The sequence below is a fragment of the Oryza brachyantha genome, chromosome 2, assembly GCF_000231095.2.
Source record: "Oryza brachyantha chromosome 2, ObraRS2, whole genome shotgun sequence".
Classification (NCBI taxonomy): domain Eukaryota; kingdom Viridiplantae; phylum Streptophyta; class Magnoliopsida; order Poales; family Poaceae; genus Oryza; species Oryza brachyantha.
The window spans coordinates 21,311,683-21,333,965 of record NC_023164.2 but is presented as its reverse complement, the minus strand read 5'-3'; the positions used below and the strand labels follow the sequence as shown (position 1 = coordinate 21,333,965).

General features: G+C 42.6%; 4 protein-coding genes across 4 annotated transcripts; all 4 read right to left on the bottom strand.

Moving 5' to 3' along the window:
• Positions 1-1,329: 1,329 nt before the first annotated feature.
• Positions 1,330-5,695, bottom strand: LOC102720678 (acetylornithine deacetylase). Its single transcript, XM_006647649.3, has 10 exons — positions 5,212-5,695; positions 4,557-4,810; positions 4,343-4,451; positions 2,986-3,124; positions 2,841-2,898; positions 2,449-2,466; positions 2,220-2,345; positions 1,968-2,124; positions 1,853-1,886; positions 1,330-1,639 (listed from the first exon to the last, which is right to left on the bottom strand). Exons 1-10 carry the CDS (start codon positions 5,554-5,556, stop codon positions 1,530-1,532), a joined length of 1,350 nt encoding a protein of 449 aa, XP_006647712.1. The 5' UTR covers positions 5,557-5,695; the 3' UTR covers positions 1,330-1,529.
• Positions 5,696-6,204: 509 nt separating this feature from the next.
• LOC102720402 (AP-2 complex subunit mu) lies at positions 6,205-11,033 on the bottom strand. Its single transcript, XM_006647648.3, has 13 exons — positions 10,737-11,033; positions 9,820-9,997; positions 9,038-9,128; positions 8,850-8,944; positions 8,642-8,731; positions 8,264-8,312; positions 8,032-8,170; positions 7,802-7,918; positions 7,613-7,703; positions 7,363-7,505; positions 7,065-7,179; positions 6,723-6,767; positions 6,205-6,636 (listed from the first exon to the last, which is right to left on the bottom strand). Exons 1-13 carry the CDS (start codon positions 10,817-10,819, stop codon positions 6,556-6,558), a joined length of 1,317 nt encoding a protein of 438 aa, XP_006647711.1. The 5' UTR covers positions 10,820-11,033; the 3' UTR covers positions 6,205-6,555.
• A 2,918-nt stretch (positions 11,034-13,951) lies between these two features.
• LOC102720116 (E3 ubiquitin-protein ligase PUB23-like) lies at positions 13,952-15,283 on the bottom strand. Its single transcript, XM_040520250.1, has 2 exons — positions 14,840-15,283; positions 13,952-14,659 (listed from the first exon to the last, which is right to left on the bottom strand). Exons 1-2 carry the CDS (start codon positions 15,281-15,283, stop codon positions 14,018-14,020), a joined length of 1,086 nt encoding a protein of 361 aa, XP_040376184.1. The 3' UTR covers positions 13,952-14,017.
• Positions 15,284-17,810: 2,527 nt separating this feature from the next.
• LOC102719836 (probable protein phosphatase 2C 26) lies at positions 17,811-22,249 on the bottom strand. Its single transcript, XM_015833214.2, has 4 exons — positions 20,350-22,249; positions 19,899-20,012; positions 19,333-19,597; positions 17,811-18,476 (listed from the first exon to the last, which is right to left on the bottom strand). Exons 1-4 carry the CDS (start codon positions 21,637-21,639, stop codon positions 18,352-18,354), a joined length of 1,794 nt encoding a protein of 597 aa, XP_015688700.2. The 5' UTR covers positions 21,640-22,249; the 3' UTR covers positions 17,811-18,351.
• Positions 22,250-22,283: the final 34 nt, after the last annotated feature.

The following is a 22,283-nucleotide window of genomic DNA, read 5'->3' as shown; positions in this document are numbered from 1 at the left end:
TCACAATTAATGCATATCTTTTTTTACTTTATCTATTTTTAAAATATAAATATTTTTAGGATTGAATGTTTCTCATTTATTTTTTCTATTTTATCCTCGCTTGCTCTGCCAACCTAGCTATCATCTCTCATTTATTAAAGGGCATGATAGTCTTTTAATTATACCTTTATCTCTGCTAAATAAGTTAGAAATATTTATATTTTAGAACGAAAACTCTTTCGGTTGCAGAGATCTGGTCATTCTACCCTTTTAAAATAAGTCGTATAAGTCGTTTTAGCTTTTTTGATTAGAAAGGTGAGGCCATCTAGTCTAATCTGTTGGCTCATTCTAAACCACTTGATTTCACATCGCGGTTTCATGTTCAACCACTTGATTTCCTCTCACATTCACTTATTTCACACCGCAGTTACATATTCAGGGGGTGTTTAGTTAGTGAAATGAAAATTTTTTTGCATGTCACATCAGACGTTTGATCGGATGTCGAAAGGAGTTTTCGGATATAAATGAAAAAACAAATTTCACGGCTGGCTGTAAACCGCGAGATGAATCTTTTGAGCCTAATTAATCCGTCATTAGCGCATATGGGTTACTGTAGCACTTATGGCTAATCACGTACTAACTAGGCTCAAAAGATTCGTCTCACGATTTCTCACATAACCGTGCAATTAGTTTTTCATTTTGTCTATGTTTAGCACTCTATTTAGATGTCCAAAGATTTGATGCGATGTTTTTGGGTGAAAATTTTTGGGAACTAAACAGCCCCTCAATGCTTGCACTTTTACTAAAATGACATCTAGAGTAATAAATGAGGGTAACTTGTCATTTATAGATACGTCAAGTTTTCTACTAGGATGGAGGAAGTAGTAATTTGCACCATCGGAAGTTGTCGTTAGAAGGATTTCCACTATAAATTGGTTAATCGCCTAATCCGAATTTGTCGTGAGATGGATCTCCATTAGAAATTTGACTAATGAACCACCCGAAACGCCAGAAGGATTTCCATTAGAAGTTGCTAATCAAGGACGAGCATACCATCTCGTGATTTCCACTAGAAGCTGGCTGATCGATGACGATCGCAATGCCTGAGATCATGAAGCTACTTGGCTCGTGGCACGAGAAACCGTACAAACATAACCTATCAGACTTTCGTTTCCTAGCGTATCATCCGCATCCAAAATTCGAATTTTGAAACTTAATTTTAAGTTGAATTTAGAGTTTTCTAATCATATTCACAATGACTTTTGAACCATTAATAAAACATAGAAAAGTTCAATTCATTCTTTTAAGTTGCTTCGGTCAAGCCTTGGGTCGGCAGAATTACCCACGAGATTGGACAGGCAAAAAAGCACCCATTTGATTGTCACACAACGGAATTGTTCTATTTCGACTAGAGTTTGTACGCGCCATATAACATGAGGTCAAACAAGAAACAGGAGCCCAGGAGCAGAGGACCATTATTAGAGCAAAGTAACAGAACAAGTAATAGAACAAGTGCCAGTAAAAGTCATACTTCCTCTCTAAAGGAAAACTCAAACCTCTACCTCCAACTGTGAAATGATGCTTAGAAACACTTGAAAGCCTTGGGCCATATCTGAAAATAGACAGTACTCGTTTTTTGCATGGTATGTCTTGAGTAAACCTACAGGAACAGCAGTATAATCAGATAAGCATTTATAGTGTGCATTGTATACCTCCCAACTGGTATACCAAAATAGTAGAGTATATCAGTACTAAGTCGTTAGCTGCAGTACTTTCAAGCACGTGAATACTGCTGACTGGTGTCCAATAGTTCATTGATAACATGACCTAAAGAAGTCAGGAACCTTTTTTTTTTTTCTGGTAAAGCACTTACCATATCCTGCTGTCTGAACATCAAATCCTTCATCCTGCATAGTTTCAAGAGAATTTGGTTAAGTTAATTGGTGATTTGCTCCAGAAAAATAGTTTGTGCCAGTTCCCTCTCAGACCTGTAATTCCCTAATCAGGGGCAAACTCCCGGTAATGGAATATGGTTCCACATGACCTACGACTTCCTCAGTTGCTTTGCATAATGCGTGAAAGCCCCGGGACTCAAGATTACAAGCCACCCCGTTCATCACATCTTCATCAATAGTGATTTCAAGCCTAGCAGAGTCAATAGTAAGTAACGTCAAATTGACAATAATACTCCCCATTATAATGGTTACTGTTACAAGAGTATTAAGTCAAATATGCTTCACCTTCCTCGCAGGTTTTCATCAGGAAGAACATATTTAGACACTGGACCACGAGGTTGAAGCTTTGTTTCAAGATTCTCATTTATATCATCTACGTACTCTCGCAATTTCTTCATCACAGATTTTGTGCTATATAAACGGCAATTGCAGCGGTCAATTGAAAATCATATGCACCAACAGTGGATGAAAAATCAGGACAGGACAGAATTGTATGCATGAGAAATGGGCTTACCTATAGAAAGGAGTCAACCTGTAATGTATATGGAACATGGTCAGTACTATTTTAAAAGATATTTTTCAATAATATGAAAGAAACAACGGAAGTACCATTCTTTTATAGAATTTCTGACTTGTGAAACACTGGCGATACCATTATTTTGTTTCTACAGGAGTCATGCAAATATATAGATATTTCTGCAGAACTATTCAGTTGCCTCGTAGTAATCTAAATATTTTGAACTATGTAAATTCATGGTAGTCCCTAAGGAGGAACTAAGCCCCAACGACCAGATGTCCTCATGCCTCTGACAATGTAAAAACGTGATAAACCAAAAGATTCATTCGACCATTTTGCTTTCTAGTATAATTAATATGCATTCAAGAATCATATAATAAGAATTGAACCTTATATCCCCTGAAATTGTACATTCTCCAGGAATTTGATTCAGACCCCCACCAGGATCTGCAAATCACCATTTGTTAATAGAATAAATGATTGTGCATAATGGTTTTCTTTTACATTAAGAAATACAGGTACAAGTTGACGTACAACTCCATTTTGTCGGTTTGATCGTAGATGGGGTAGCAAACTTATAGACCTTCTCTTTCTCGTGTGCAGGGAAATCATTGTAGAACATGGTCTGTATTTCTTTAAGTGCTTCCATATTTAACTCCATGGAATTTATTGCCTGAGACCAAAAAAAAAAAACTTATTCATACAAAATATAGTAATTGTTGTCTCCCAACTAGTAGTCTAGTATGCTTGAAATTGTTTTGTCCTCTAAGATATAACTGAATATAATCTTTCCTTACCATAATGAAGATACACTGCATTTCAATAACATCCAATCCAATGGGAGATGTTGCAAAAATTGACCATGCAAAAGCAGAGTGGTCACTTCTTCTTATCCCCTTTTTGCATCACTTAGAACTTTCGTTGACATTGTTCAATAAAAATTATTGCCTTTTCACTAACTACAATGAGTATGCTTGAAATTGTTTTTTCCTTTAAGATATAACTGAATATAATCTCTCCTTAACATGATGAATATACACTCTGTATTTCCATAACATCCAATCCAATGGGAGATGTTGCAAAAATTACCCTTGCAAAAGCAGAGTGGTCACTTCTTCTTATTCCCTTTTTGCGTCCCTTGAACTTTATTAACATTGCTCAATACAAATTATTTCTTTTTAAATATCTACAAGGATGCCGATTATCTTTGCAGCTTTAAACTTGAAAACAACACCAATAATATAGTCCACCTTACCCCCTATTCGGCCTAGGCAAGGTGAAATGTAGGACATTACGCATCCAAGAAGAATGTAGTTTGCGCGCTACATTATAACGTTAGGTACTTAGGTATCCATAACCATCTTCTGGAATGCATGTAAGATTTGGCTGTGAGGTTTGGCTAATCAGATAGGAAGAGTATTTGATTTACGACCGAGGAAGAATCTTGCCCATTACACCAACTTGAGGGAATATGATATCAAGATGCCTGAGGACCAGCAATAAAGTGTGAGTGCCATCTCAGGATAGCGGTCTCAGAGGCTAGCCAAACTACCATTTTCCCTGAGTGGTCCCCTAATCCTTTGAGGGGTATCCCTGTAACTTCCACGTGTATTCGTAAGGCTATAAAAGCCAGCTTAGCCCACTGTACCATTCAGATTGCATTACAAGAAATATTAGAGTGGTTCTTGAGTACAATATATTTGAATTCACACCCTATAAGGATAGGTTGGGGAAATCTCCTTTCTGCCACCTATTCCCTTTTGTGTTCATGACCTAAGGTCACAACAATATGCTTGATGGTTTTTTCACAAAGCAAGTCATATTGCTGGAGGCTATTGAACAATCAACCAAACCACATTATTCTGAGTTCTGAAAAGTTCAAATCAGGTACCTTATGTGCGAGGCCACTGTGGAATAGCTTCCCAATTGCCTTCAGATGCCATGTGATCGCTCCACCTGTGCCAATGCAAGGCTGCTTATCGGCTGTATCTATCCAAAACCTTCACAATGCCACATAAGAAAACCAAATTGGCACAAATTCCTTATGAACAACAAATTAGTTTAATTGGCCATTCCCTCAACGCATCAAAGAGCACAATACTCACAAGGGTCCATTCTTGAGCTTATCCAGCAACCCATCCTTCACAAGGCCATCAACACCAATGCCAGTGATCAGTGAGTTTTCCTCGTTGGCAATGAACACCGCTATGACTGAATGCTTCAGCACCGGCTTGACCTCACCAAGTCGCCGCATGAGCTGAGCAACCAGCGCCACATGGCCAAGGCAGTCGGTCGTCCCACGGCCCCGAAGCTTGTCCTTGTCTTCGCTGTCGAAGGTTAGTGAGAAGGGATCGAAATCCTGCAGTAGTAGAGGCGTTTGGTCCACCAATTAGAACCATGGAGAAATTTATTTGAGGTAATTAAAAATAAACAGCAAACAACTTGAGCAAGTATATATATTTGCAGTAGATACAACGCAGTGGAAGTAAACAATAAGTCGGTCATGTAATACAAACATGCCACTGATTATTTTCTTACTATTAAGATACAAATAATCGGTCATTACTACGGAGAGATCACCAGATCATATAAACAAGGTCACAAAGAATAATGTAATTTAGGCAACCAGTTAAGTTAAGATCACAAAATCAAAATTTCCGGCAGAAACACACCATCAAGCAACTCAAATCGTTCAGAAGAACCATAAATTTGATAAAGCAATTTTGACAACATCAAGAGAACAATCTCCCAGCAACCTACCCACTCGTCGGGGTTGGCCGGGACGACGTCCATGTGCATGCCGACGAAGGAGACGACGCGGTCGGGGACGGTGCCGGGGTACTCGACGATGACGTTGCTCCGGCCTTCGGCGTAGCTCACCTTCCGCACGACCAGCGGGCCGCCCCCGGTTTCCGTGGACACCGGGAGGAACGCGTCGACCACGTGCTGCGCGACGAGGTCCTCCTGGGGGACGTGGGCCGGCGGGTCGTTCTGCAGGCGGCGGGTCTCGCCGATGAGCTTCCCGAGGAGGGCGACGAAGGGGTCCCGGTCGAGGCCGCCCACGGCGTCCCTCAGCTGCTGCGGCGGCGGCACCGGCGACGCCATCTGATGCGCGTCCTTGAGCGGCGGCGGGGGCGGCGAGTTGCGATGGGAATCTAGTCGAGCAGTACTGAGCTACGGAGTTGCGTTGGGAGAATGGGAGATCGAGATAGAGGCTGTCCCGCACGAATCAACGACGCCACGGAGAAGCGTGCCATATTGGAATCTGATGCGCTTTCAGTTGCTACCACTATCAATTGCGGGGGAAAAGATTCAGATTACTACGAAAGTTGATTTGATTTTAATACAAATCCTAAAAAAATTCTTATGCTTATTTTATAATCTAAAATTTAAAATTTTAATCTTAAAAGTTTATAAAGTTGATTATAGAGTTATTTTATAGTTTATTTTTCGATATTTTTTGTGCTGCTAAGAAACACGTATATAAAAGTTTTATTCATAAATTATTTTTTATTTATAAATATATTATTTGATTTTTTTCTTAAAAAAGACGAACGATCACCCCCACTTTGATTTTTTTTCTTAAAAAAGACGAACTATCACCCCCACGGACTCCCTAGGCAATCACAAATCGTCGTTCGCATAGTAGCAAAGACCCCTCGAAATATGTTAAACGAGGGTACAGTTAGATGCTGTTTACTGAACATTGCAGGAGCAAAGAACTGTGGGATAGTTTTATATACACATTGGTTGTGCCAGTGAATTCACCCATAAATTTAATAAGTAAGCAATACAAACTGCCAATGAGTATATTGATCAACAAGAACGAGCTACTGTCATCTCGTATACAAATGAAAATATGCCCTACCATACCACACAAACGGGACTCTTGAGGGGATACTAGATATCCCGTGTCAAAACGATTACAAGAACCCAGGAAAATTTGTCTGCTGTTCGCTGCCCTTTGCCAAAGTAATAGCTTTGAGAGAAAGTGGTGTCATATGTAATATACATGCTTTATGATCATTCATGACGCCGTACAAAGAAAGCTCCGCGAATCCTTGAAATAACCGTGCCAAATACCTAGGATTTTTCTGTTCGTCACTAACACCTTATCTCGTATGATCCAGCCCTTGTGATGTAGCGAACCCACTCAACGGTGTTATAACCACTCTTCTCCCACACCTGGAAAATGTATCTTACCATGAGATCTGAACAGTCTGATATGTGTTATTAAGAGGCTTTATATTAAGTATATTTGCTACACATACCTTAAGGAATCGCACACGTAACCCAGAAGCCGTAAACATCGGAACCTACAAAAAGAACGTATCAAATAGCACGGTCAGCAAAACCATGTTGTAACTAGTGTGCATAATATATCAGCATGACGGTGAAGCAGAAATTCTTTTCATATAAACACTTTAAGATAATACCTCAAATAAACATACTCAAAGGCCAACAAATGATGGACGTATCAATCTATCTTGTGCAATCTCAAGTTCAATTCATAACTAATATGATATTTAACGTTTAACATTGCATCTCTGTGGGCTGACAAATATAATGAACTAGGTTAGGGGGAAGCTGGCAGACCGTGATAGGAAACAAACCTGAAATTCCATCTGAATCGGCGGCCTGTTCCATGATTTCTTTTCCCCCATTGTAGAAATCAGTTCAACCTCTGCACTCATGGTTGCCTCAGTTTGTCCAGGGAACTTCCTGATCCTATAATCGCAGAAGTGTGTTAAGACTTATGAGTGCAGAAGGCACGTTAACAAATTTGCATACAACTTGTAATGTCACGACCAACTTGTAATCCTTTGCCTAAACAAGGCCTAACCATAAAAAGAGAAGCCAAACATTGTCTTTCATAGAGAAATTGTTACATAGAAAAGATATGGCACTTACTTCCACACTAGGGAATCAATTGAAGCATTATATTTGGCTTTCCCAGATGTGGTTTGGAAACTAGTCTTTGCTGTTTGCTTTGGAACTGGAACTTTGACGACAACACCAAGCGCAAACATCTTGGCACCAAAAACACTCTTAACCTGTGTAAAATGTTCATTGCGTCAGAAAACATGATAATCATCTCACGTGTTCACAATTTCAGATACGCAGACTTTACATGTTCAGAATTTCAGATATGAAGACTTACTTTAACATTTATCTCCATGCGTGTTCTGCCCAATTCCTTAATTGTTGGTAGAACCCGGAATGGGAGATTTACACCCTCAGTAATTCGATATCTAAAACAAAATTTTGTGAGTCAAACCCAGTAATGAATAAAAAAATGTCACTACAGGGAAAAACTAATGACAATCATACAAAGGGATCAAAATATTACTTCATCAATTCAAATTCACCATCTGGTGGCACAAAACTGACCGTCTTTTCCGAGTTAAATCTTGTCAAGTTGACACACTGGTGGAACGTGACATCATCAAGCTCTATGGTCTTTCCACTGTAGAGGAAACGGGACAACCAACCGGTAGAAAATTCAGCTAACTATAGTAACCAGAAAAATAAGATGTGCAGATTCTTTTCTTCAGGTACTAATATTTAATAAAGTGATACCTCTTTGTAGGCCTGGACTTGAGTTGAGCTTCTTTTTCAAGCCCTATCTTGTCATTTAACCCCAATTTCAAATCAGGCATTCCGGAAAGGAAGCACTTCATAAGAATCTTCCCAGTCACATCACATCGTAGAACACTCCCTGAAGAGATGCAAGACAATTTCCATATTAAGCACCAGCCAGGATACCAAAAATCCCAGAGCAGTACAAAAATCAGAGCAACCCATGAAATACCTTTAGAAGACATAAGAAGATTTACACTCTCAACAATGTCCAAGAAAACCTTTCAAGAGAAAAGGAATACTACATTAGTGTAACTCAAAGTGCTAAAATGAGTCATGCAAAATGCTAAAAAGAAATAAAGCATGGTGAACAGCAATGGAACAAAGAAAGCACTGCTACATCATACTGAAGTATGAACTTTAATTTTAACAGACAATCTAGTGCACATGAACAATAAGTATGAGAGGTGTGCTTCTGTGTGCTGAAGTACATGCAGCATGCTGGCATTTCTAGCATCTAATGCTGAGATGGTACTGTTACAAATGCTAGCTAGCAATATATTATTTCCAAATACAGATGAAACTTGCAGGTGGCATTTGGAACAGGCACCTCATTCTTCTTGTACACAAGACCCTCTCTTCTCCAACCAACAGCACCGGTAACTTGCAGAGTGGCATTCGGAACAGGCTTATCCGAAGGCTGTCAATGCAGAGAACAAAGTAGGATTCAGATGCTTTCACACAAAAATAAACCAGCAACAAACTATCTGATATAAATATTTATCTGGTCATCTTATTTCAAAGTCACATTTTCTCACCTTGGAGGAAAATGGTGACCGAATTCCTTCTTGAGTTATATACAACTTCAAGATCTCAGGTGAGAGGTTCTGAGGATAACCGAAGTCCATAATCTCTGCACAATTATCACAGACAAGTTGTACAGGTTAACAGAAGCATCCACAGTGCAATTTGATGAAGCAAAGTCCAAAAATAAGATGAGCCTTACCATCAAGAAGTTCATAGATTAAAACAAAGTTATTCCTAATAGCATCTTCATCAAAGGCACCACCAAAGTAGGACTTGAAAAGAGCCACCGCCTGGTAATTTACAAAAAACTTTCATATATAGAAAATTGTTCAAAATACTAGAGGATGATGTGCAGGTCTCAGTAGGATATAGTATGTACTGATTCATAACTGGAGCTTCATTACTGAATCATATAAACCTGAACTAGTTCTGCTCCCAGTCAGCCTCATCCAAACAGGCTTTAGGAAATTATAGAAACTAGAAAGCACCTTATACTTTCAATGGTCCTTTTAGACTGATTTCCAGCAGTGATGAAAACATCAACCATGTAGCCATTCAAGGAAAAATATATATATTCGGTTCATTAACAAATCATCATCACTTACGCAGTTATGGTTAAGCAATAGAAAATTCTAGTTGCCACCCCAAATATACCACCATTAGATGGTAGAGCTGTCTAAACTTTTCGACTGTATATTGCAATTTCACATAAGAGTAATTAAACAGGTAACTTTCAGGAAAATTATCTGCCTCGTTAATAATTAACAAATAAATTATTTTGCTCTGATCTGGACTTATTAATAAATTAGCTAAACCATCTCCGATACAACATACTGACATAAGCATACCATTTCTAGTGGAAAAAGACAATTGACTTCTTGAGCTTCATATTCATCTAGTAGATCATAAAGATGCAATGTGTGTATGCATGATATATTTATTTTATTTCAAAAGTATTTAAACACAATATAAATTGCATACCTCCACGACAAATTTGAAAGCACAAGCAACATTAGCATTGCTGCTAACCACGATCACAATATAGACATTACTAATCCTCATGTAAAGGAACGAACAGCCTCCTATTTGCCGAACAGGACATGTACCCAGTTCCTTTGTTTGCATAATGTGCATCCTGAATGCATCAACCATATTTCCCCTGCATAGTTGTGTATGAGCAAAATAGGTAGTCACTAGTCAGTGGATGCAAGTGTGACCAAATAAGGAAAAAAACACAGGTTTCAAGTATGACAAGCAAGTGAAAGTTTCATCTCGTAGGATATTGCTTGCATTTGGCTGATAAAGGATGCTTAAGGTTAGTCACATTTTTAGTGCCCTTAAAAAATAATGACAGTAGACTTTCACAATAGTAAACCACTAGGAAAAAAAAGATCAGATGATCTAGTCAGTCCGCTTATATAAAATCTTCAGGCAACAAAATATCGAATTTAGAATGTGGTGAAAATAGTATAAAGTCAATTGTTTTCAGATGATCGACAACCACAACACAGCTCCGGTTGAACCATCCAAGGTGAAATCGAACTAATTATACTATTAATTAGTCAATGGCATCTTCCTCATGCTGCTAAACATGTAGCTTCCACAATCGCAGGCGAACAAAATACCATTCCAAAATTCAATCACTTGGTATTGCGAGTTTGCAACAACCAAGGTAAGGCCAAATTTCAGCACACAACGAGTCAATCCCCGCAGCCTATTAGCTAATCGAAACCTTCCGAACGGAATTTCACGAGCTATCAACTAAAACCTCGCGCGATCTGGGCAACGACGAGCTAGAAAAGCAGCTAATCGATCCCACGGCCTCTCAGATCTACCGCTCCAAACCACAGGGCGCGCACGGGGCGAGGCGAGGGAGGGCTGTGGACGGTGCTACGCACCCGACATCGTCGCGGTAGAGGCGGTTGATGAGGACGTCCCCTCGGAGGTTGAGGAAGTAGATGGCCGACGCCGCCACCGGCATCGTCGCCGCCTCGTGGTCCCCGCTCGCCGGCCGAGCGTCTGGCACCACCCACCTCCCCCAAACACACGCCTGGTCCCGCGGGGCGCGTCACCGGCGACAGGTCGGAGCCGGTGATCCGGGGCTCGCCGGAGGGTGAGGTGAGGACGGCGAGATGGGACGCGGGCTTTGGTTAGATCTCGGGGCAGCCAGGTCGTCTTCCCGTCCGGGAGCTTTTTCGAGATGGACCTCGCTAGAGAGCATATTTCCGTGGTCGCCTATCTAGGTAAGCTCGGTTGGTGTTGGTGACTGATGGCCCCACGAGAAGTTTCAAATTTCATTGCGTTGCATCTGCTTATCAACGACCGATTGATGGACGCGCCTGTATACAGTACTCCCTCCATTTCATAACGTAGATAATATAGTTGTTTGACTTTTTTTATAATATTTAATTATTTGTCTTATTTAAAAGTTATAAAAATATTATTTATTTTGCTTGTGACTTACTTTATTATTAATATTATCGAAAGAACTTTAAGTATGACTTGTCATTTTTTATATTTATATTAAATTTTTAAATAAGATGAATGGTCAAACGTTGCAACTATAAAAATCAGACATCTTATATTATAAAACGGAGGTAGTAGCAAATGGTAGAACTGTAGGTCTGAAAATAATTATCTTTTTATAAGCACCAATAATTATCTACAGAAAACCAGCGTGGTATCATAGAAATGGTTAATAGACAAGAAGATACTGCATTTAGTCTCGGTTTGGTGGAGCTCGACATTTCTATGAAACACCCGTCGATCATATGGAACTTGTATTTTATTAGTTTATTTTTTATTCACAATTATAGATAGTCATAATTTGGGTGAGAGTCTAAACTAATTAGGATAAAGTTCAAAATTTTATAAGAAGCTCAATTGTTGGAAGCTCTCTCAAATAGGGATTTAGTCATGCCAAACTTTTTTATATTATGATTATTTTAAAAACTTATTTTACGGATAGACCTAAACTTTTTACATTATGACTATTTTAAAAACTTATTTAACGGATAGACCAAATAGGGGCAAGCGTTGACGTGTCAGTTCTATCGTTAGAGTGGTTGGCACTTAGGCTAGGCTAGACGTTTCTGTAATGAGCAACGACTCTCTGCCCCTCTTTTTTTTCTCCCCCCAGTTATTTCTCCTATGCTAGAATATGATAATAAAGTTCTTGCTGCATGCCTCCTACCTTGAACGTCTTTAAATCCGAGTAGTTTGAAGGTGTTTTCAATAGGATTTTTACTGGGAAGCTAACTAATAATGTATCCTTCTATGTTTTCTCATGTCTATTTTCATACTTACCTGTTATTTTTAGAGATGGAAATGAAATCCCCAGAATGTCAATTTGACCTAAGTTTATAATTTGTAGTGTTATATACTTAAAAAGGAACATGATCCATCATTAGTATGTTTTTTTACCATTCTTGAAAAAAAGTATCTCAAGGTACCACTCATTTTAGTATAAAAAGTGTAGTACCTTAAAGTGAGATACCAAAAATTTATACTAGGTAACTTGAGTTAATTTTTAAGAATGATAAAAAAGCCCCATTAGTATAGTGGTTGTAGAGCAAATCATTATTTTCTTGAAGTACATGATAAGAAGGACATTTAACCTTTGAGCACCATCGTCATCTTGGTAGTATGGTCCATCTGGAAGAAACGGACCAAATGAATTTTCTATCGAAAGAACCTATGTTGAAGGGATGTAGCAGCAACAGAGAAGGTTGCTTATTAGCATGTTTGCCCTTTATCTCTTTCCTCCCCGTTTCACATGTTACTTGATGTATTATTATTATTATGCTTGTTTAGAGCATCCCCAACAGCTCATCTATCCCATCCTCCATCTTAGAAATAGAGAATGAATACTACAAATTAAGCTCCAATAGAACGATTATCCTATCATCTATTTTTAGATGTTATTCATATTAGGTGAGAGAACCTTCATATTTGGATGATCTCTCTCCATCCTCCAAACAGATATAGAGAATGTCATATATAGATGATTTAGTGAAGTACAAAAAGATATGAAGGATGAAACTAGTTTAGATGATCATCCAAATAAAGATATGGATGATCAAATTTAGATGAGCGGTTAGGGATGCTCTTAGTTTGCAAAAAAAATTGCAAAAACATCACATCAAATCTTTAGACACATATTTAAAGTATTAAATGTAGTCTAATTACAAAACAAATTTCAAATTTCGCCTGAAAACCGCGAGACGAATCTTTTGAGCCTAATTAATCCGTCATTAGCTCATGTTGATTATTGTAGCACTTATGGCTAATCACGTTCTAATTAGGCTCAAAAGATTCGTCTCACGATTTCTTCCATAACTGTGTAATTAGTTTTAATGTTCATGTATATTTAATGTTTTATTTAGATATCCAAAAATTCGATGTGATGTTTTTAGAAAAAAATTTTGGGAACTAAACATGACCTTAGTTCGAGACCTTATAATCTTAATACAAAGATACACAATCTTTTTATGAGACAAGGTGGCATTGGGACTATCTAAGTTTGTGCGGAGGTGGACACAACACATGCTCACATGTACGAGCATTTTCAGATACTATACGAAGTAGTAAGTATCAAGAAGTGCCAGAAATTATTTTTTTTAAGAAAAAAAAAGGCAGTGCCACATGAAGGCCAGTAGAAAAACAGCTGAGATCACCTGCAATGGTAATTGCAACTGCATCGACAACTTAACAAACATTGCATGACCATCGAATCGAAAAAGAGTGGCTCAGATTTGGTAAGGATACTGTAGCGTGCATAGAGATTCATGTAGTGTACCGTAGCACTGGCTGCCTGATTGTGATGTGGCACAGAACCACAGATCTTTGCCGTTTATTGGTTTGATCCAATGATGATGAATGAACGTTACTGCTTTAACTCATTGGATCTTGATCTGTAGAAAAGCTCCATTCACCTGTGCTTATGCGTCATAGGTGGTGCCGACAGCTAGAATTTGTATCAGATTCAGGGAGGAGAAGATCAGAAATTTGATTTGATTGTTTGACAAAAGCAGTGAAATGTCGCTTGAAATCCTATGCATGACACATTTGAGATATTGAAGACACATTTCCAAAATTTTTATCTGTTAAAAAAATACACAATTTCCATTCACTTTGTTCTTACAGTGTGGCCAAGGCAAGCAGAAACAGGTGGGGGGAATCAGTCGAGCAATCTCAAGTAATCCCTGAAGTCGGTAGGGAAGCACGGGTACTGCCTCCAGATCACCCCGTGGATCCTCACCATCCGCACCGTCTTCTGCTTCGTCGACGGCGCGCTCTCGACGTGCAGAAGCCCCAGCAGCTTCGCCACGGCGCCGGTCAGCATCATGTCCTCGAGGACCTTCTCCGACGACGCCACCACGGACACGAGCCACAGCACCTTGACGGCGAGCTGCGTGGACAGCTCCGACACGCGCAGCATTGTCCTCGCCACGGCCGCCACCGACAGGTCGTGCTCCGCGAAGGCGAGGCGCCCCTCGGGGCACTTGCACAGGCGCTTCAGCAGAAGGAGTATCCGCTCGGTGACGTGGCGGTCGTCGGCATCGGCGAGGAGCTCGACGAGGACGTGCACGGCGCCGACCTCCACGGCCTTGGCGCGGGCGCCCCGCGCCCGCTCCACGACGTCGAGGAGCACGTCGAGCGCGCGCGAGCTGAGCCTCGTCGAGGCCTCGTCGGAGAGGAGCTCGAGGAGTGACTTGATCACGTCGTCAATGTCGCCGCCGGCGGTCCACTCGCCGCCTCCGGAATTGGAGATCTTGGTGAGGATGTCCATGGCGTGTAGCCTCGCCTCGGCGCTGCCGCGCTGGAGCAACGCCATGACCGGCCTGATGCACTCCGGGGCAAGCACGATCCTCACCGACGCCTCGTCCGAGAGCGGGAGCACGGCGAGCACCGCGGCGGCCTCCTCGCACGCGGTGAACGAGGAGAAGTCGCCGCCGGCGCTGCTCTCCGCCAGCGCCTGCGCCATCACGCGTCCCAACACCCTGACGCCGCCCGACGCGACGAACGCACTCTGCATTGCCACGTCGCCGGCCATGCAGGCCCTCATGTACTTGAGCTTGGTCACCTTGAACGGCGTCTCCTCAAGCTCAGCCAGAGCCGCCAGCAACCGCTCCTGCTCCAGCGCCTGCGACAGCGGCGCCGCAAGCTCATGGATCGGGCTACACAGCGTCGACGTTGACGGCGACGACGACGAGGGGGAGCCGCGGTCGAGCCACGACGAGATGACGCGCTTGAGGGTGTGGTTGGGCGTGAGGTCGAAGTTGGAGAGAGGCTGCATGGTGGCCGGGCAGGTCGTCCGGCCGTAGACGAAGAGCCACTCCTCAATGCTGCGGCGGTCGTACGTCACGCCGGTGGACACCGTCACCGGATCGGCCATGAGCTCCATGGAGATGGGGCAGAGGAACAGGTGAGGAGGGTCGTCCATGGCCATGGGTCGCCGCGGAGAGCTGAGCAAGCATGACGCGATGGGTTCATCAGATATACATACATGGGCATGGGCTGGCAAGTGTGCAAGTCAATAGTCAAAGGTAAGAGATGCTTGCAATTAGTGGTGAGAAGGTCATGGGGCTTAATGTGTGTGACCTGTAAATTGGAATTTCCAAATGACGTGCAAAACATATCTATCTTCTAAATATCTAATTTATTATTGTAGCACATTTCAACGTATAAATGCAAATCTTATGGAAATATTTATGGACAAAATCGAGAAAAAAAGCATGACTAAGTGCAACCCAATATCTCCACATATTTAATGTTACTAGAGATTATGAATGTTATTGATTTGTCACAGGCTATAAACTATGAAAACGAAAATTTCCGGAATGTGAAATGCATCTTATGAATTGTTTGTTAAATGGGGACGGCAGAAACTTTGGGTGTGGACGGTGGATATCTTCAGTTATTGATTCTGATTTTTGTGTTGTTTTCTTGCAAGGTTGTATTTTGTTGAAATCTTCTGTTTCCACTTCATACTGATTTTAGTTGCAGGCGATCGAGTGATTAGCACGATGATGTTTCCTGCCCTGTTTCCTGTCCTAAATGTGAGAGGCTCATAAGAGGAAACAAGATAGCACCCACTTGTTCCAAGTCAAATGCCGAAAGTTCTAACACTCAAAAGTTAATAACAAGATACCATTTCCTTTCCGAGTGAGAATTTTCTGTACTCGAAGTCTCAAGTAAGAGTGGTCTTTACAGTGATACAAAAAAAAAATCGGAAAGATGCATTTGTTTTCTTTGCAAATTTGTGTATGATAAATTAAACGCTGAACTAACGTGCAGCACACCGAGAGGAAAACTCTCTTATCTGGCGATGCATAGATGGAACGCGTTACACCTCTCAGATCAGATTCATGTGTCGCATTGACCCTGTAATGCGATTCGTATCTCAGTAGTCAGTAGGTGGTTTTCAAATCCTTCCAAAAAAAATATGTTCTAAAAAATTCTTAAAAAATCAATGCAGCTCATGATCTCTACCAAGAATCATTCCAAACCGTTGACTTGTACTCATATAAATCATATAAAATGCATCGTAAGAATTATCACCGATCGCAAGCCAATTATAATATATCATCAGATGCTTCGGACCAATCTGCCATGAGATCGTGCTAGTCGTACAAGTGATTTCTTCTGTCAATTTCTTGTTACCTAAAGATCGAACCATAGGCTGGACCGCCCGAGAATCTCAGGGATTTGATATCTTGTCATCTTGGGATCCCTCCGTTACAAGGCTTACCTGATCTTTGCAACGATTTTCAAATGCGAATGAATGGAATACATCCATAGATGACTGCGGGTCAATCATATGGCGTTCTATTGCAATTATCCATTTCAAATCAAAACGGTTGAAGGTTGAATGCAGCTGGGAAATCCGGTTGCAGCAAGAACGCAGTTTCAGAATTCTGAGTCTACGCAAAACACATGGAACTCCCGATTCTTGCAGGGAGTGAACTATTTCGTATGACGAAGTAATATACCCGTGCAAGTAACATATCCGTGCAGTACAACATATCTATATAATTAATAATAATAAATTCTGCAGTGCACAAATCTATAATGAAAAGAAATGATTTTTTTAAAAGAAACCACTTATTTTTTATATTTATTTTTTTTCTAAAGGGGTGGTTTTCAAGTGACTTGAGGTAGGGAAGGAAACGGAAGAATCCATTATTTTTAGTAGCGAAGGAATTCATGTGGATTCGTATAAGTTTGCCCTTCACCTTTTGCTTTGTGGATGGCAAAATCAGAATCAAATGAAAGTAATCTTCTGATCGACGGGGCTTAATCGTTGACCAAATCAGCGAGGGAGTGGTCATTTGGCTAAACAATATATTTATAAATAGAAAATAATTTATGACATGATTTTATATATGTGTTTTTAGCGATTTAAAAACCAAAGCTAGAAAATAAAGTAAAAACTCTAAAATCAACTCTAAATTTAGGGTTGAAAATTTAAATTTTAGCTTATAAGTATAACACATAGGTAGCATTTGTAGTTTATTTGAAAACAAGCTGGTGTCCATCGATTCGAAAAGACAAATCTACCCAACTTGCAAATAAGAGAGGTACAATAACATCCTATAAACTCGCTATAAACATATTTCAAGAAAATAAATAAAAAGGGAGGATAGCGTGTCACATATTTATAGTCAGCTGCAACATAAACTCTAAGATACATATGTGTATAATCGATGGGACCAGATATTGATTATGTAGTATATATTTATAAGTAACTATTATATGAATAAACTATTAAGTTAATTATAGACGATTTAAAGCCATAAGTTAACTATACTATTAAACTTGCTCTAAACACAACCCATTTCAGGCAGCTCCGAGCTACACCAACCGAGGCCGAACAACTGCTATCAGACTCGCCAGACGTAAGCAGTCAAGATCATGTGTTAGCGCGTACTGTACGAAATATCAAAGTTCATGAGTCAACTAAAACGATATTGGGCACCAGTGAGGGGGGGCATTTTCATTTTCTTTGCCATGAATATCCATATTACATTCCTTCCCATTCCTGACATGAACGCAAAAACGGCACGCTCCAAAGACGTTCTTTCTCCAAAAATGAAAGAAGTGCCAATCTCTATGCAGCATAGCTACCCAGCTAGGGGGAGGGGAGGGGAGGGGGGGGTGTTGTCACAGGTGAGTATGTAAATTTAACCAATCAACTAAGCGGGTGGCAAAAGAAAGCGGTTTATAACCCTGTTTTGCCACTGGATTCCTCGTATCCATCTCTCTGCAGTCTTGGTCCGTCCCAGAATTAGCTCTCTAGCACATTTATGGACTGTTTTGTGCTGAAGCTAAGATCTAGACCAACTCTGGTCTCCGATTGCTTGACAAATGCATGGCGTGCATCATATGTCGGACATCTGTGGGTGTTTCTCCCCTGATGAGCATAAATGCAATTGCTCGGAGGCTCTGATCAGTTGAGGTTACTTGATGCATCACCATAAATATTGACATCGACATTGTTTCAGCTGATCATCACACATATGTTCCAGAGGATTTCCAGATTCTCCCTTCTAGAGAAATAACCATGACAGTGACATCATCATGGTATTTTCTTCGGTCCCCTTGAGGTATATCTAATAACTCATAAAAGTCCATACCTAGGAAACAAAAGTGAAGTTTAAATCATGGTATTTCTGAAGGGGAGAAAGACAAAAATCACAATCATGAGTTTGACATTAAAGACAACTGCAAACAGCTCTGACAATGACAAGACATTCATCTATTGAAATTCAACCCAAATATTACAAATGACAATGACTCCAAGTATTCATAATAAAATGCAAATATCCTACGGTAGTGAAAATGGCTAACTGAACCGTGGTGGTCTTTATACTAACAATGCAAAGTTTATTTTTCTTAATAAGCTTGCACCTTAGGACAGGTGCTGAAAAACAGTATACCCAATTCACAACACCCAGCTGTAGTTCATTTCTCAGCAAGAGGGACACATGCTCCAAGTGGTTGCAAGTATGCAAATCAATTAGCTCACTGTCTCAGACAGTTTTGAGAAACCATAATTGTTTAACCCTATGTAGAAGCTAGGACGATATCAATTAGCTCTAACACTCCAAGCCACTGTGGACCTTGTGGTGCAGTAAAAATGTAGTCATCACTGTCTTGGTCTGATCTACAGGTGGCAACAATGCCGTGTGAAGAATAATACAATGGTACAATTTTATCAAACCACAAGCTTACGGGAGCTATATGAGATCTGATATTTTATCAAACTGAACTTTATGTATCTGAAACAATCAAGTACGATAGGTAAAAGTACAAAGAAGTTTCTTGCATGACATGGACTGATTCAGAAACAAGTGCAGGCACATCAATGTTTGCACACAGTCATGCCAACTCTATACATGCATAATGTCATATATAAAGACAAAATAAACACCTGAGAATCAATCAAGAACTGAAATAAAGAAGAGGCACAGAACAGAAGAGAGATCATACCAGCTTTCTTCGCTGCACGAGAGAGAAGCTCCTCAATTAAACTCTGTGCAGGATCACCTTCTGGAAACCTCTCCATGAAATTCTCAACATGCAAAATAACCTCCTCGTTGCTCAGGTACTGATATAAGCCATCAGAAGAAAGAACCAAAAACTGATCCCTTGCTGTGAGCTTGTGATGACAAAGTGAGGGTGTGCATGATATATACGGTGTATCGCCAATGTAATCATTGCGGAACATCTCTAGCAACCCATCATTCAACTTTGCCTGCACAGATACACACAGTTCTATAATCAAGAATTATCTAGTCTCTACTATAATTTAGCCGGTGCATTGAACTAATGAAAACACATGACCAGTGTAGTTTCTACTATAACTAAGTTGAAGTACTAAGTACTGACAATAAATGCATTTTCTCTGAAGACAGATAGGTAGATCACAAAATCAAACAACGAATAAGTGATAATCATCTGAAGACAGATAGGTAGATCAGAAAAAACAAACATCAAATAAGCATGGTAATCAGGTTAAAAGAATGGGTGAACCACTCAAACAGAAGCCCAATTACCTGTTTGAGATACCCTGCACCAAATGCCCGGGTAACCTTTAGACGACCCTTCACTCTATCATTTACAATACACTGATCATCATCGGGATGTTCACGTTTGATCCTGTGCACTTCCTGCAGACCAACCCAACAGAAAGCACATCAATACAAGGACAAAACAATGATGGCAAAGGGGCCCGGGGGGGGGGGGGGGGGTGCTTAGCATAACTAGTTATGTGAAGTAAGAAATATAAAAGGCAAAAGCGAAAACAGCAATGGTCTGGCTTTTAAAGTGCAAGAGGATAGTTATATTGCAGATGCATTCAGATAAATCAGCACGTTGTTCACAAACAACAACATAAGCATCCCCGTAAGCCCATGCCAGGCAGAACACATGATCAACGTATACAAGAAAAGCAATCGCATGTAAACACGTCTAAGCAACAGTTCTCATATGACAACGAGAATGTACCTCTTCGATGCTGGTGCTGTGATCAGTCGACAGCTGCAGTGGCTTAAGCCCAAAAATGGAGCACCCGGTGGGTCTTGTCTCGATCTCCAAGCCCACCCCGATGTCCTCCATCCGCATGGTTCCAAGCGTACAGCCATCATCGCCATCGTCCGGTCGCTGCGCCACAATGGCACGGCTGTCCCCAAGGTTCATCACGTACACGTTGTCGTCCCTCACGAGCGCCACAAGCAAGCACGCCCCGGTCACCGCCAGCTCGGGATGGGTTTCCATCGACTGGTCGGTCATGTCCAGGTACGCCGCCTCTGTGGCGGCCAGGGCCCGGGTGAGCGCGCCCAGCACGGCTGTGTGGTCCCTCACCACCGGGGCCGGAGCCAACCTCCTTGAACCCCATTCCCTGCCGCTCTCATCGTCTCCCACGGCCGCCGCGTGCGCCCACATGTGAAACCGCCGCTCCTTGAGCCTGTCGAGCGACAGCGCGAACCGACCGGAGCCCGAGAAGTCGAGCTCGCTGTCGTCGTCGTCGCCGTCCACGAGGAACTGCCACAGCCGCCGCCTGGTGTCCGCGTCGGCCTCTTTATAGAATATCCCACGGAGCTCGCGGAGGAGGAAGCGGTAGAGGTTGGCGACGAGGAAGTCGGGGGCCTCGGGGCCGTTGAAGCCGTCGTAGATGCCGACGAAGAGCCACCGTTGATCCTCGGAGACCACCACGTGGACGCGGTCCTCCCCCGCGCGGCCGTGCGCCCACTGCACGCCGTCATCGCGGCGGAGCGGTACGACACATGGGAGGTTCTTCTCCGACACGCTCCGCCGCAGGCTGCCGAAGGACGGCTTCCGGAACCTCCTCGAGAGCCTTCTCGACGTCGAGGACGCGGGCTTGGCAGGCTTCGCGGGGAGCGGGCCGGAGAAGGGCACGGCGGGGTCGAGCGGGCCGGAGAGCTGGCCGGCGCGGTCGATGGGCCCAGATAGGAATAGGGGCCCCGAGGAGAGGTTGGACAGCTGCAACGGCGCGGATGAGAAGGACGACGAGGTGTGGAAGGCCGAGGAGTATCCCGGCGGCACGCCGCCGGCGGAGGCGTTGTAGAGCGGGACGGGCACCGAGGAGTTGGCGGAGAGCGCGGCGCCGGAGATTCCATGCCGGAACGACGAGGAGTGCGCGGCGGCGGTGGCGGCGCCGGCGTAGCAGAAGGAGTGGCCGAGCGCGTCGTCCAGGCACGGATCCGCGTCTACGGACGCAGGAGGCGGCCGCGAGCACGTGCACGCGGTCAGCAGCCGTGACGCGCCGCTGCCCATGGCATCCGCCGCTCCCACCCCTCCCCTCCCCCTACTCCCCCTTCCCCTTCCTCCAGATCGGCTCGCGCGCCGCAGAGAAAAGGGTAGCGACCAGACGATGCGGAATCACCCCACCCCCTCCCGGAAACCGTACCAAGCAGACGATGCGGGAGCACTCCCACCCCGACCCCCTCTCGGCCTCCCCCTCCCACCACTCCAGATCGGCTCGCGCACCGCAGGGGAAAGCGCAGCAAGAAGACGGATGCGGAAGCAGCACTACTCCCTCCCTACGAGGAGAGTGGGCTTTTCTCACCAGTACGCGCCCCCACGGCTTTTCTTACCAGTACGCCCCCGCAGTGGCCGAGGCGAGGGCTTTGCCTGTGCGCCGGGACGGGGGCGCTAGGCCGGGGATTATTTTAGCCATTGCCAAGCCTCGCACGCGAAGGGGAACCCCAATTCCTAATTCCAACCTTCCTCAAGGACTGGAACGAAAAACGTCTCACACTCTATAGTGGTAAGAGCAGGAGGGGCTACACGTAATTAGGAGATTTTGATATGGGTTATGCTGCGAATTGTCAGGTGGTGCTGGTATGGTGGAGTGGGCGTTTTGTCCGCACCTGCTCCTCTCACGCCGCGGAGCAGGGAAGTGCCGGGGACGGGGACGG